Source organism: Salvelinus namaycush, chromosome 23 (genome assembly GCF_016432855.1).
Source record: "Salvelinus namaycush isolate Seneca chromosome 23, SaNama_1.0, whole genome shotgun sequence".
Lineage (NCBI taxonomy): Eukaryota > Metazoa > Chordata > Actinopteri > Salmoniformes > Salmonidae > Salvelinus > Salvelinus namaycush.
Genome location: NC_052329.1, coordinates 43,336,171 through 43,351,167, shown reverse-complemented (window position 1 = coordinate 43,351,167; position 14,997 = coordinate 43,336,171). Strand labels below are relative to the sequence as shown.

General features: G+C 42.6%; 1 protein-coding gene across 1 annotated transcript; it reads left to right on the top strand.

The window, feature by feature from the left end:
* The first annotated feature begins 10,007 nt into the window (after window positions 1-10,007).
* LOC120018845 (high mobility group-T protein-like) lies at window positions 10,008-12,712 on the top strand. Its single transcript, XM_038962063.1, has 5 exons — window positions 10,008-10,096; window positions 10,945-11,107; window positions 11,280-11,425; window positions 11,536-11,710; window positions 12,139-12,712. Exons 2-5 carry the CDS (start codon window positions 10,961-10,963, stop codon window positions 12,259-12,261), a joined length of 591 nt encoding a protein of 196 aa, XP_038817991.1. The 5' UTR covers window positions 10,008-10,096; window positions 10,945-10,960; the 3' UTR covers window positions 12,262-12,712.
* Window positions 12,713-14,997: the final 2,285 nt, after the last annotated feature.

Sequence of the window (14,997 nt, the reverse complement as noted above, 5' to 3'; positions counted from 1 at the left end):
CCTCACCTCCTAACCTCAACGCATTACTTCATCTAATCCACAGATGTCCATTGTTTTTCTTCCGAGAACCATTCACTTCTGACATAACCCAGTCTCTTTCATTCCTATCATTCATTTACTATCTCAATGATCAAAGTTTAGCCGATTCCAACAGTATAGACACGATCCAGTCGTTCGTTCGATTAGTTTGATATTTATGTTGCCAGGCTCAGTGGCAATGTTCTTATCCCTTGCTCCAAAGCTAGCCAGCCAACTAGCTAACGTTACGGCTACACAGTCACGACCTCTGCAGCCAGAATAACAGTGTAACCGATGTGAAATGGCTAGCTAGTTAGCGGGGTGCGTGCTAATAGCGTTTCAATCGGTGACATCACTCGCTCTGAGACCTTGAAGTAGTTGTTTCCCTTGCTCTGCAAGGGCCTTGGCTTTTGTAGAGCGACAGGTAACGATGCTTCGTGGGAGGCAGTTGTTGATGTGTTCAGAGGGTCCCTGGTTTGAGCCCAGGTAGGGGCAATGAGAGGGACGGAAGCAAAATTGTTACAACAGCAAAGTTTATTTGTTTAAGCTGTTTATCCCGGTTATACCGCAGTTACCAAAGAAAACAATAGTAAGCACACATTTACCGTTACAAAAAAAAATTCATTGATATTTTCATTTATATAAGCAAATTCATACTTTCTCATCTTTTGGTTGCTAGAGATGCGACCCAGACGTTCTTCCGATTTGTTCAATATTTATGGACACGACCCAGTTGCCTCGTTCTTTATGTTCCGTTGCCATGTTCGCTGGCAACGTTCTTATCCCTTGCTTGCTAGCTAGCCAGCTAGCTATAGCTAATACAGTCACGACCTCTGCAGCCAGAATAACAGCAAAGTAGCTGTTTTCTATTGACGTTAATTTGGATACATCCATAACAATGAACTGATAATGGCCGATTATGCCTGGTATAGCGAGAAAAGTTTCCCTTCTCATCAGGACACTCAACAAGGGGATCGCATTGCATATCAAACACTAGGTAGACGCTAGCTAAATAGTTTGTTGCTAGCAAAACCTGCCAAAATGACAACAAAATAAAAAAAATATCAGTTGCTGAAAACAGCTGGTCAAACTACACTGAAGAACAATATAAACGTGTGTTGGTCCCATATTTCATGAGCTGAAATAAAAGATCCCAGAAATGTTCCTTGTGCACAAAAAAATTAATTCTTTCAAATGTTGTGCACAAATTAGTTTACATCCCTGACTGGTGTGGCATATCAAGAAGCTAATTAAACAGCACGATCTTTACACAGCCCTTAACATGGAGAACAGAAAGCACTGGAGTGCCATTTTAGCTGGCAACGATGGGAGTGTGATGTCCCATTCTCCGCCAAAAAAGAGGCAAACACTGGATGTCACGAACCAGCACCAGGACGATAGACAGTTCTTCCACTCAACGGAAACGTCACCATTAACATCACCAACTAGGTTGGTTAGCTTCGACTCACCAACCATAATATGTTGCCATAGCCGAGGGAAGTAGGGGTGCTGAGGGTGCTGCAGCACCCTCTAAAAACGTATATATTAATTTTTTTAAATAATAAAAAAACAATATAAAAAAAATCCATTATATTGTTTTTTTAAAATTGTTTTTATTTTTATTTAAATTTTATCCCCTTTTCTCCCCAATTTTTCGTGGTATCCAATCGCTAGTAATTACTATCTTGTCTCATCGCTACAACTCCCGTACGGGCTCGGGAGAGACGAAGGTCGAAAGCCATGCATCCTCCAAAGCACAACCCAACCAAGCCGCACTGCTTCTTAACACAGCGCGCCTCCAACCCGGAACCCAGCCGCACCAATGTGTCGGAGGAAACAACGTGCACCCTTGGTTAGCGCGCACTGCGCCCGGCCCGCCACAGGAGTCGCTGGAGCGCGATGAGACAAGGATATCCCTACCGGCCAAACCCTCCCTAACCCGGACGACGCTAGGCCAATTGTGCGTCGCCCCACGGACCTCCCGGTCGCGGCCGGCTGCGACAGAGCCTGGGCACGACCCCGGAGACTCTGGTGGCGCAGCTAGCACTGCGGTGCAGTGCCCTAGACCACTGCGCCACCCGGGAGGCCCTCATTATATTGTTTTTTTATTATTTAAAAAAATGTAGTCAGTCTCCTGAGGGGGAATAGGTTTTGTCGTGCCCTCTTCACAACTGTCTTGGTGTGCTTGGACCATGTTAGTTCGTTGGTGATGTGGACACCAAGAAACTTGAAGCTCTCAACCTGCTCCACTGCAGCCCTGTCAGTGAGAATGCGGGCGTGCTCCGGCCTCTTTTTCCTGTCCACATCATCTCCTATGTCTTGATCACATTGAGGGAGAGGTTGTTGTCCTGGCACCATACACCAGGTCTCTGACCTCCTCCCTATAGGCTGTCTTGTCGTTGTAAGTGATCAGGCCTACCACTGTTGTGTCATCTGCTAATTTAATGATGGTGTTGGAGTCATACCTGGCCGTGCAGTCATGAGTGAACAAGGAGTACAGGAGGGGACTGAGCACACACCGCTGAGGGGCCCCTGTGTTGAGGATCAGTGTGGCGGATGTGTTGTTACCTACCCTTACCAACTGGGGGCGGCCCGTCAGGAATTTTAGGATCCAGTTGCAGAGGGAGGTGTTTAGTCCCAGGGACCTTAGCTTATTGATGAGCTTTGAGGGCGCTATGGTGTTGAACACTGAGCTGTGGTCAATGAATAGCATTCTCAAATAGGTGTTCCTTTTGTCCAGGTGGGAAAAGACAGTGTGGGGTGCAATGGAGATTGCATCATCTGTGGATCTGTTGGGGCAGTATGCAAATTGGAGTGGGTCTAGGGTTTCTGAGATGATGGTGTTGATGTGAGCCATGACGAGCCTTTCAAAGCACTTCATGGCTACAGACATGAGTGCTATGGGTCGGTAATCGTTTAGGCAGGTTACCAAAGTGTTCTTGGGCACAGGGACTATGCTGGTCTGCTTAAAACATGTTGGTATTACAGACTCGGACAGGGAGAGGTTGAAAATGTCAGTGAAGACACTTGTTGGTCAGAGCATGCTGACCAACTGTGTGACATAATTGGTCAGCGCATGCTCGCAGTACACGTCCTGGTAATCCGTCTGGCCCTGCGGCCTTGTGAATGTTGACCTGCTTAAAGGGCTTACTCACATCGGCTGCAGAGAGCGTGATCACAGTCTTCCGGAACAGTTGGTGCTCTCATGCATGTTTCAGTGTTATTTGCCTCGAAGTGAGCATAGAGGTAGTTTAGCTCGTCTGGTAGGCTCGTGTCACTGGGCAGCTCTCGGTTGTGCTTCCCTTTGTTGTCTGTAATGGTTTGCAAGCCCTGCCACACCCGACGAGCGTCAGAGCCGGTGTAGTACGATTCGATCTTAGGCCTGTATTGACGCTATGCCTGTTTGATGGTTCATCGGAGGGAGTAGCAGGATTTCTTATAAAATCCTGCTGCCGCTCCTTGAAAGCGGCAGCTCTAGCCTTTAGCTCAGTGCGGATGCTGCCTGTAATCCATGGCTTCTGGTTTGGGTATGTACGTACAGTCACTGTAGGGACGACGTCATCAATTCACTTGTTGATGAAGCCAATGACTGATGTGGTGTACTCCTCAATGCCATCGGAGGAATCCCGGAACATATTCCAGTCTGTGCTAGCAAAACAGTCCTGTAGCTTAGCATCTGCTTCCTCTGACCACTTTTTTATTGATCTAGTCACTGGCGTTTCCTGCTTTAATTTTTGCTTGTAATAGTTTTTTTGTTTTTTTACCTTTATTTAACTAGGCAAGTCAGTTAAGAACAAATTCTTATTTACATTGACGGCCTACCAAAAGGCCTCCTACGTGGACGGGGGCCTGGGATAAAATAAAAATACAATATAAATATAGGACAAAACACACATCACAACAAGAGAGGCACAACACTACATAAAGAGAGACCTAAGACAACAACATAACAACAAAACATGACAACATTTACATTACATTTAAGTCATTTAGCAGACGCTCTTATCCAGAGCGACTTACTGACTTTATACACTGCACTCTTTGAGAGAGGTAGTTAGCAAACCAGGCCAAAGACCCCTCAGAGACACCAATAGTCCTTAGCCGGCCCACAAGAATGGAATGGTCTACCGTATCAAAAGCTTTGGCCAAGTCAATAAAAATAGCAGCACAATATTGCTTAGAATCAAGGGCAATGGTGACATCACTGAGGACCTTCAAGGTTGCAGAGACACATCCATAACCTGATTGGAAACCAGATTGCATACCCAAGAGAATAGTATAGACATCAAGAAAGCCAGTCAGTTGATTATTGACAGGTTTTTCCAACACTTTTGATAAACAGGGCAAAATAGAAATTGGCCTATAACAGTTAGGATCAGCTTGATCTCCCCCTTTAAATAAAGGATGAACTGTGGCTGCATTCCAAGCAATGGGAACCTCCCCAGAAAGGAGAGGCAGGTTATAAAGGTTGGAGATAGGCTTTGCGATGATGTTATCAGAATGTAATCCCAAGAAAGGGAATCCCAAGAAAGACATACATACCTTATATGTTGTAAAACGTATTGATCAACCATACAAAGTGATTAAATGTAATAGTAAGGTGGTGAAATATGATTGTATGTAAATATGTGAATATACCTTAACCTTAAAGAAGAAAGGGTCTAAACCATCTGACCCAGATGGTTCTTTGGGGTCAAGTTTAAGGAGCTCCTTTAGCACCTCGGACTCAGTGACTGCCTGCTGGGAGAAACTTTGTAGCGGGGCAGGGGAAAAAGAGGGAGAAGCATTGGGGATAGTCACATTAGAAGGGGTGGGAGATGAGGAAATGCTGGACGGGCAAGGAGGCAGGAAATAGGAATAGGAATCATGACTTAATGAAGTGATGATTAAAGAGCTCAGCCATCTGCTTCTTGTCAGTAGTAACCACATCATCAACATTAAGGGACATGGGCAGCTGTGAGGAGGAGGGTTTATTCTCCAGGTCTTTAACCGTTTTCCAGAACTAAGCAGGAATGAGGAGGATAGAATTATGGTCAGATTTGCCAAATGGAGGGCGAGGGAGAGCTTTGTATGTGTCTGTGTGTGGAGCATAGGTGGTCCAGAGTTCTTTTTCCTCTGGTTGCACATTTAACATGCTGATAGAAATTTGGTAAAACGGATTTAAGTTTCCCTGCATTAAAGTCCCCGACTACTAGGAGCGCCGCCTCTGGGTGAGCGTTTTCTTGTTTACTTATGACGGAATACAGCTCATTCAATGCTGTCTTAGTGCCAGCCTCTGACTGTGGTGGTATGTAAACAGCTACAAAGAATATAGATGAAAACTCTCTCGGTAGGTAGTGTGGTCTACAGCTTATCATGAGATAGTCTACCTCAGACGAGCAATAGCTTGAGACTTCCTTAGATATCGTGCACCAGCTGTTGTTTACAAAAATACATAGGCCGCCGACCCTTGTCTTACCAGACGCCGCTGTTCTTTCCTGCCGGTACATCGTATAACCAGCCAGCTGTATGTTGATGTTGTCATCATTCAGCCACGACTCCGTGAAGCATAAGATGTTACAGTTTTTAATGTCCCATTGGTAGTTTAATCTTCCGCATAACTCGTCAATTTTATTGTCCAAAGATTGCACATTTGCTAGCAGAATGGAGGGAAGTGGGGGTTTATTCGATTACCTACAAATTCTCAGAAGGCAGCCTAACCTTTGCCCCCTCTTTCTCCGCCTCCTCTTCACACAGATCATGGGGATCAGGGCTTGTTCCCGAGGAAGCGGTGTATTCTTCGCGTCGGACTCGTCTGTGTCGTGAAAGGAAAAAGAGGATTCTGCCAGTCTGTGGTGAGTAATTGCATTCCTGATGTCTAGAAGTTATTTTCGGTCATAAGAGACGGTAGCGGCAACATTATGTACAAAAACAGGACAAAAATAAGTTGCAAACAACGCAAATAAACAAACAAAAAACAATCGGCTGGGGCCACGTAAAACTTCTGCCATCCTCTCCGGCGCCATTTTTCAACAACACAACAAGATGCAACAATTCAAGTTTTTCTGTCAATGAAGTATGCTCTCAATGGGATTTTATAGGAGTGACGCCAAATCCAAGCTGGCTTCCCTTGAAGGCAAGAGAAGCCAGCAAGCATCTGGCCTCCCTTGACTAAAAAAAATATTAACAATTATCCAATCAGTGTTGAGCTAAAGTGAGCGAGCTCAAATGTGAATGGTCCTAGCGCACCAAAAAAAAGTGTCAATGGAAGCCAGCTTGGATTTGGCATCACTCCTATCATATCCCATTGAGAGCATACTTCATTGACAGAAAAACTTGAATTGTTGCATCTTGTTGTGTTGTTTTCCTCCAGTGGCTAGCTAGCCAGCTATCTAAAATTGGCCCTTTCCTAAATTAGCCAAGGATGGAGATAGGGATTTGGACTTGTGATTTTACTTAATCTTTGTACTAGCCAATGATTATAACAGCGATTCTGATCCAACAATTAATTCATACATTGATGTGCCCCTTGGCCTGAGAGGATGGAAGTTCAATATGTAGCTAGATGTAGAAGGCTAATGTTAACTAGCTAACATTGCCCATGAATGGAAGTTAGGCTAGCGAGCAAGCATTTTAGCCAGGTAGCCTAGTAACAACAAAAATTGTAAGTGTGTACTGTATGACAGAGTGATAGACTGATTCGTCAACATGAAAGAGAGGAGGATGACATTGGCGTTTCTCTACAAGGAGGGTGAGTCCACATGTTTTTCTACTTGCACAAACATGTATGCACACACACATAGAAATCAGAACCATAGACAGCCACATTATATTTAGCATACGTTGACTGGACTAAATTGTTTTTGGTGTATTTTAGTTGCCACTGTATTAGACTAAGCAGACATGATTTGATGATGTTGAAATGGTGCTGGAATAGTGAAGGCAGCTCCTGTTTTCTTTGCAACTTGTGGTAACTCTATATGGTTCTACATCAATAGTTGTTTAGTGGTCAAAAAATGGCAGAAACATTTGTGTTTCGGGACCATGCTGTGTAGGTCATGTAACTGTTACTGTACATGCAATTTGCTTTCTGGACTTCACCGGACAGTTTGCTATGCGGCTTTGTGATAAAACCAAGGTGTGGTTGAATTTATTCTGCCACTGCGTCTTCTTATTGTCTCGGCATTTAAGCCTATATATCACAGCATATGAATTAACAGGTTATAGAGACAATCACTTTAATAAATAATGATTTCATAAATATACAATAGGCCGACATGGGCCGCACTGTGATGGTTAATGAATGCATAGAATTCTTCGACATCTCCAGTAAGAACTGTGGAAAGCAATCGCCCGAAGCAGTTGGCGGCAGCCAATAGGAGCCACAATGTATGGAGCCAGCGAAAAGACCGCTGATCAAAACTGACCAGCATCGTCCCATTACCGTTCTCGTAGCAGCAGGATATTATGCTGGCAGCACGATCTCAGGATGCAACATTTAAAAATATATAATAAGAGTCCCCCTACAAAGAAAAGCTAGACTTTGGGAATATCGACACTGGCCAAGTGTGAGGTGTGTGCAAAATGTCAACCTTGTCATCCTGAACCAATGATGGCAATGGCGCTGCCAAAACGGCCATGGCAAAAGGTAGGGGAAGATATGTTCTATTGGAAAAATGACACTTATCTGCTAGTGGTAGATTACTATTCAAGATACATTGAAATAGCAAAGACACCCATAATAACCACACCAGATGGGGTTATCAGTACATTTTTGGTTACAGATAACGCTGTTCTCCACGAGCTCCTTTTCTGCTTTTGCAGAATATGACTTCACACATGTGACCAGTAGCCCCTACCATGCACAGAGCAACGGTGAGGCAGAAAGAGCTGTGAAAACAGTCAAGGGACCGCTGAAAAACAACAAGGATCCATACAGGACTCTGTTAGCTTACAGAGTTACACCACTGCATCATGGGCTGTCACTTGCTGAGCACCTGATGGGCAGGAGGCTGCACGCTCCATTGCCTGTCTCGCCGGCTCAGCTTAAATCTCAATGACCTAACAGGAAGGCCTTGGCTGAGAGGGACAAACGGCTGAAGCAAACACAAACTGGAGACTTTAATCAGAGACACCGTGCTACGGAGAGACCAAAGTTTACAGAAGGCCAATGTGTGTGGACTACAAACTCAAAGACACCAGCAATAGTGCTGAGGAAAGCGGATGCCCCACGCTCCTACGTGGTGGACACAGGCTCAGAGGAGGTACGGAGGAACAAAACACACCTCAGAGCTCTTCCAGATCTACCAGCCGCACAGGCTGAGGAGGTCACAGACAACGCACAAAAAGAGGCGGAAGGAGAGAATGATCACAGAGCCACAAGCTCGCCCAAAAAGCATTCTCACAGAGCCACAAGCTCGCCCAAAAAGCATTCTCACAGAGCCACAAGCTCGCCCAAAAAGGGATGTGAAGCCACCAGAGTGGCTGAAAGACTATGTCACATGAATAGAATACATATTGTTTGGGACCATACCCAGCAAAAAGAGACTGTGTAATTTAATGCTTTCATACTCATTCAGAATGTGAAGTAGCATGTTAAGAGAATAATACTGGTTCCAAATTATATTTCAGTTGTTCGTCAGTGGTTATGAATGTTGAATTCTTCTTCATTGGAGAGGGGAAGATGTAGTACAATGCCCATTCTTATCATGTAGGATTGCGGTTTGTTGAGGAGGGGCGGATCAAGTTGCCAAACCTGAGGAATCCATTTGAAGTATCCAAGCTGGTGGAAAGAGTGATGGGTAAAGTAAATGCAGTAAGGATTACAAGAAGTGGACTTTGTTTGATTTTTGTGTACTTCTGATAAGCAGAAAGAGATTGAGTTGCGTTGCGTTGTACTCGAGTCGAGAATGTTGCCGTGTCGTGCGTAGCTCTTCGGAACAGGGCCCCCTCAAGGGGGTAATATCTGGCGTCTCGTGGGAAGTCGAGTTGGAAGATTGATGCACTTCAGATGAAATGAGTAGTTAATAGAGAGAAATTCAAAAGTCTATCTGTTGTTTTGTTTTTTGAGGTGGAGTCTCTCCATACCGTGGTGAAGTTGGGGTATATGAATTACTGTGTAAAAGCATTTGTCCCAAGATTGTGATCGCTGTAGTGCTTTTGTTGGTGGATAGGCATATTCTACAGGTTAAAAAGGTAGACGTTGTACTCTTTATGGCTATGGTGATCAACGACACTGCATAAGTGGAGAAAAAGTCTACAAAAATGGACAACATTGTGAATGCAGCGGAGCGGTTTCTGAGATTGGAGGACTTCTCTGCGAATGAGTCACATGAAAGGCTATCACAAGCCGTACTACTTTCTCAGGCCCCAGAGCCTGAGTCGGGAGATATGGAACTTTGAAGGACGGAAGAAGTGGGAGTCTGTTTTGCTTTGTTTTGTTTCCTCAACTATTTTAGTTGTGAGGAGTAACTTTGTTTTTCCCCATCAAGTATGGTTTTCTTTTTTACTTTGAATCCAGTAGTGGGCAGCAATACAACTTTTTGAATGTCGTCCGCATCAAAACCCTAGCCTCGTACGAACCATCCTGATCTCACAAGCTTACATTCTGTTTCACTAGATCAGGATTGTTCGTACGAGGTACCTAAAACCACTGAGGTAAATAAGCACGTGACACGGCATCCAAGATGACCCCCATTTTTTTAAAGGAAATCTACTCACATTCGCATATGCCGATCATGGACCGTCTATATTTGGGTTGCATCCTGTTTATATGGACCAGCATCTGCATACAGTTTATACGGACCAACATCACATGCACACTAGCACTCAGTGCACACAGGGAGCAGCGTGAGCAGTGACGGGTCCAACTGCTGTACGGAAGCAAAACTGTAGGAGCTGTCGAAACAGTGCTTCTAGACCGGAACCCTGGCCACCTGACTAAAACCCCACCGAAGAAGGTACACATTTCAATTGTGGGCTTTTATTTTGAAGGATTTATCGTTACCATACGAAAGTGACGTGATTGTTTGTACTTCTGGCGGAATATTAATCATCGTCCCATTGTTGTTTGTTGAGGCAGCTGGCTAGCTAACTTAGGGTATGTATTTACACCACAAATATTAGCTAAAATATATAGCGAGTTATTGGAAATAAGAACATGGCAATGATTTATTTTTGTTGAAATGTGTGTATTATGCTGAGCATTCATAAAACATTAGCTTGTTAACCAGCTAACGTTATGTAGATGGGGGCTAACAAAGACAGCGAACAACCAAATTTTTTCAGGCACCACCTAAAACGATTTCAGTAACCTTAGTTGCTTTTACGAACTCATGGAAGCCAGACATCTAACTAGCTATATTCTATTACATCTAGATAGCTATCTAAGGTTAGTTATTTTTGCTATGGCTAGCTGTGGCTAACAAGCAGCTGCTGCGCTGACGTTAGGTAACGTTAACAGAGAGCATCTCGATTTTCTTTGCTGTAACGTAGTTGTTTTGTCCCATGTGATACGAGTCAGATTTTCGGTCTTCATTTCGTTTTTTGCAACACTAACACGTTAGTTAGTTATCTATAACGGTTCGCTAGTACACTGCAAGGCTAACGTTAGTTACCTACGACACAACAATGGGATGGATCCATGATGGCTAGCTAGTAACTATATGCTGAGCGTTTGGTGCTGAGGGGGCTGGATTCGAAGCTAGCGAACTGCCGTTGTAGCTAGCTAGCGACAGTACACCAACCCTCTGTATAACTGCACCTTTAATTAGTTGCGAACAGTAGAAAAATATGTATTGCATTTAGTTAGCATTATTAGTGATTACAAATGTTTATTTTCAATTAAGGTCGAGACATGGTCGGGACACTAATTTAATATGGCCAAAGCTCAGGGTGACAAATTTGGTTTTATGTTTTTGAAACTGTATCTATTCCCTCTCCTACTAGACCTACACAAGTCACCATGGGGAAAGATCCTAGGAAACCGAGAGGCAAGATGTCGTCATATGCTTACTTCGTGCAGACCTGCAGGGCAGAGCACAAGAAGAAACACCCCGAAGCCAGTGTCAACTTCGCCGAGTTCTCCAAGAAATGCTCAGAGCGATGGAAGGTAGCATTACACAACAGTGAACATTTGTGAAGTGACATGTTTCTGGTACATACATAGAATGATTATGGCTATATTTCCACCATAGTATGTTTTGTTACACTTGAGTGACCTTGTGGACAGTCTAGCGGTGGCCATGTAGATGTGTAATCTGAGTTTATACCTCTATATCCAGCCCATGTCTCCTAAAGAAAAAGGCAAGTTTGAAGACATGGCGAAGCAAGACAAGGTCCGCTACGAGAGAGAAATGAAGAACTACATCCCACCCAATGGCCAGAAAAAGAAGAGGTTCAAGGATCCTAATGCCCCCAAGAGACCACCGTATGTACCATAGTTTACTGGGTTTGCATGGCAGCTCGACTGGATAGCAATTTTAGAGAGGTGAATTAAACTTCCCTTTGAATTTACATATGTTTGTTTTTGTTTCTCAGGTCTGCGTTCTTCATCTTCTGTGCTGACTTCCGGGCCAAGATAAAGAGCGAGCACCCAGGCCTGTCCATTGGAGACACTGCTAAGAAGCTGGGAGTGATGTGGAACAGCTCTGCAGCTGAGGAGAAGAAGCCGTACGAGAAGAAAGCAGCCACGCTGAAGGAGAAATACGACAAGGTGAGTAGGGCTTTGTTAAAAGCCAAAGAGATGGGGTTTTCCCAATGACTGGTATTCCTGCTTTTCTGAGATTATCCTCTATTCAATCGTCATTGAAGTTGATATACAAACTTCTGTTTTGCTGATCACGATGCCGTGACATTTTATTTGAATAAGATGGGTGCAAACAATTCCACTGATCTTAAATAAATAGGATGGAAAAAAGGGAGTCTAATGCTTATCTAAACACATGTGACCATTCTCATGTGTCACAATGTAACGTTTTAAGCATTTTCTTGGACAATTGCTCTTTTGGATGGCAATATGAGAATTCCATGTGGAAAAATTGCTTTTTCATTTTCCCGCTGTAAAACGGTATGTCTGCAGATGTATTGGATCCCAGAAGAGCATATTGGTCAGGCTCTAAATCATTTTGTTGTGTTACACAGGATATCGCCTCATACCGCACCAATGGTAGAGTAGATACGGCCTCCTCCGCAGCTGCTGATGACGACGACGAAGAGGAGGATGATGAGGAAGAGGATGATGACGATGAGGATGATGACGAGTAGCCTCTGCTGTTGTAGCCTACGTATTTGTTTAATGCTATGTAACTCTATTGTACACACCTTACATCTCTGAACAGACCCAGACGCAACGAGAACACATTAGGATGTGTGTCTATTTAATGTTTTTAAGGTGTATGGTGTTATGCTCCATAACTGGTTAAAGTTAACACTACATGTCTTGAATTTGATGTTTTGATATTTTTGTTGTAGTAGCCCTTTTTTCCTGCCCTTGCCTGTAACTGCTTTGGAGGATTATGAATCAATATGGAAGTAATAGGTGTGCAACTCTCAAATCAGATTTCTGGGTTGGTAGCTAGTGTATTTGTTTTTTTTTCCTGTATTTGTTTTAAATATTTTTTCATATGTTTGTCACAAGGTCTTTTTATTCTTTGAATACCACTCTAATTGCAGCTGACATTCAGGAATGTCTAAAATAAAGGTCTTTTTTAATAAATTGTTGTTGTTTTTTGGAAGATTTACCATGAACTAAGGCATTTGGTTGATTTTGATAAATATTTACATAGTGCCTTCAGAAAGTATTCATACCCCTTGACTTATTCCATGTTTTGTTCTCAAAGCCTGAATTCAAAATGGATTAAATATTTTTTTCACCCATTTACACACAATACCCCATAATGACAAGGTGAAAACATGTTTTTAGATATTTTAGCAAATTAATGAAATGAAATTTCTAATTTACTTAAGTATTCTCACCACCAAGTCAATACATGTTCACCAGAGTCAGTAACTACAGCTGTAAGTGAGCTTTGCACACCTGGATAGTACAATATTTGCGAATTCTTATAATTATTTGAGCTCTGTGAAGTTGGTTAGTTGTTAACCACTGCTAGACAGACATTTTCAAATCTGGCTATAGATTTTCAAGCTGATTAAAGTCTGACGTTCAATCTCGTATTTGTAAGAAACTCCAGTGTATATTTGGCCTTGTGTTTTAGGTTATTGTCCTGCCGAAAGGTGAATTTGTCTCCCAGTGTCTGGTGGAAAGCAGACAACCAGGTTTTCCTCTAGGATTTTGACTCTGCTTAGCTCTATTCCATTAATTTTTATCCTAAAACACTCCCTAGTCCTTGCCAATGACAAGCATACCCACAACATAATGCAGCCACCACAATGCTTGAAAATATGAAGTGGTACTCAGTGATGTGTTCTGTTGGATTTGCCCCAAACAACGCTTTGTATTCAGGACATTAGACATGAAGTTTTAAGTGCATTATTGCTAGCAGTTTTGGAATACTTGTAATATGTACAGGCTTCCTTCTTTTCACTATGTCATTTAGGTTAGTATTGTGGATTAACAATAATGCTGTTCTGTCCTCAGTTTTCTCCTATCACAGCCATTAAACTCTAACTGTTTTAAAGTCACCATTGGCCTCATGGTGAAATTCTTGAGCGGTTTCCTTTCTCTCCGGCAACTGAGTTAGGAAGGTCGCCTGTATATTTGTTGTGATTCGGTGTATTGATACACCATCCAAAGTGTAATTAATAACTTCACCATGATCAAAGGGATATTCAATGTCTGTTTTTATTACACATCTACCAATAAAACAGTTACAGAGTGTAATGGCTGTGATAGGAGGAAACTGTGGATGGATCAACAACATTGCAGTTACTCAACAATACTAACCAAAATGACAAGGTGAAAAGGAGGAAGCCTGTACATAAGGAAGCCTTTGTGAGGCATTGGAAAACCTCCCTGGTCTTTGTGGTTGAATCTGTGTTTGAAATTCACTGCTCAACTGAGGGACTTTACAGATAATTGTATGTGGGATACAGAGATGAGATAGTCATTCAAAAATCATGTTGAACACTATTAATGCACACAGAGTGAGTCCATGCAACTTATTGTGGGACTTGATAAGCACATTTCTACTCCTGAACTTATTTAGGCTTGCCAAAAAAAAGTGGTTGAATACTTGTTGACTCAAAGACATTTCAGCTTTTCATTTTGTATTCATTTGTAAACATTTCGAAAATCATAATTCCACTTTGACATTGTGGGGTATTGTGTGTAGGCCAATGACACATCTCAATTGAATCAGTTTTAATTTTAAGATAAACACAACAAAATGTGGAAAAAGTGAAGGGGTGTGAATACTCTGAAGGCAGTGTAGATTTCATATGACCGTTTAAATCAAGGTTATCATCTGAGATTATTGAATCTAACTATAAGAACGCTCTAATAAATGGATAGTATTAACCATAAAAGGTTATATTTGTGTGATCGAGTTGCACAATAGTGGCAGTAGAATACAAGTGTATGTAAGTACTATGTAAATCCAGCAAGTGGTGCCATGGAAAGGAAGGTTTGCTGCCCAAAGAAGATATGGAGAAGGACAAATGAGAAGGAGATCAAAATGGCAGGGACCACCTGAAAACCACAACGTTTGCTGGAGATGCCCTGTTGAGGCCCATTGCTCCAATATGAGCTGAAAGGAATAAGAAATAACAGTGTCTCTTGACAAATGCATGTCACTAAATAATTCAAATAGAATCTATGTTCAACCATAAGACCTTTGATCAAATATGTGAAGCAATACAATGGTATGTTGAGCAATACAGACTCCAGAACCTGGCATAGATATGCCTCCCTGCATCTGCTGTATGAGTTGACCAAAAACAAAATGATTATTGAAATACAATCCAAAATGTACACATTGAGTTCATTTGTTCAGAAGGACTCTCATTCTATCCCTAATCAAACCCTCTTTGGTATTTGCT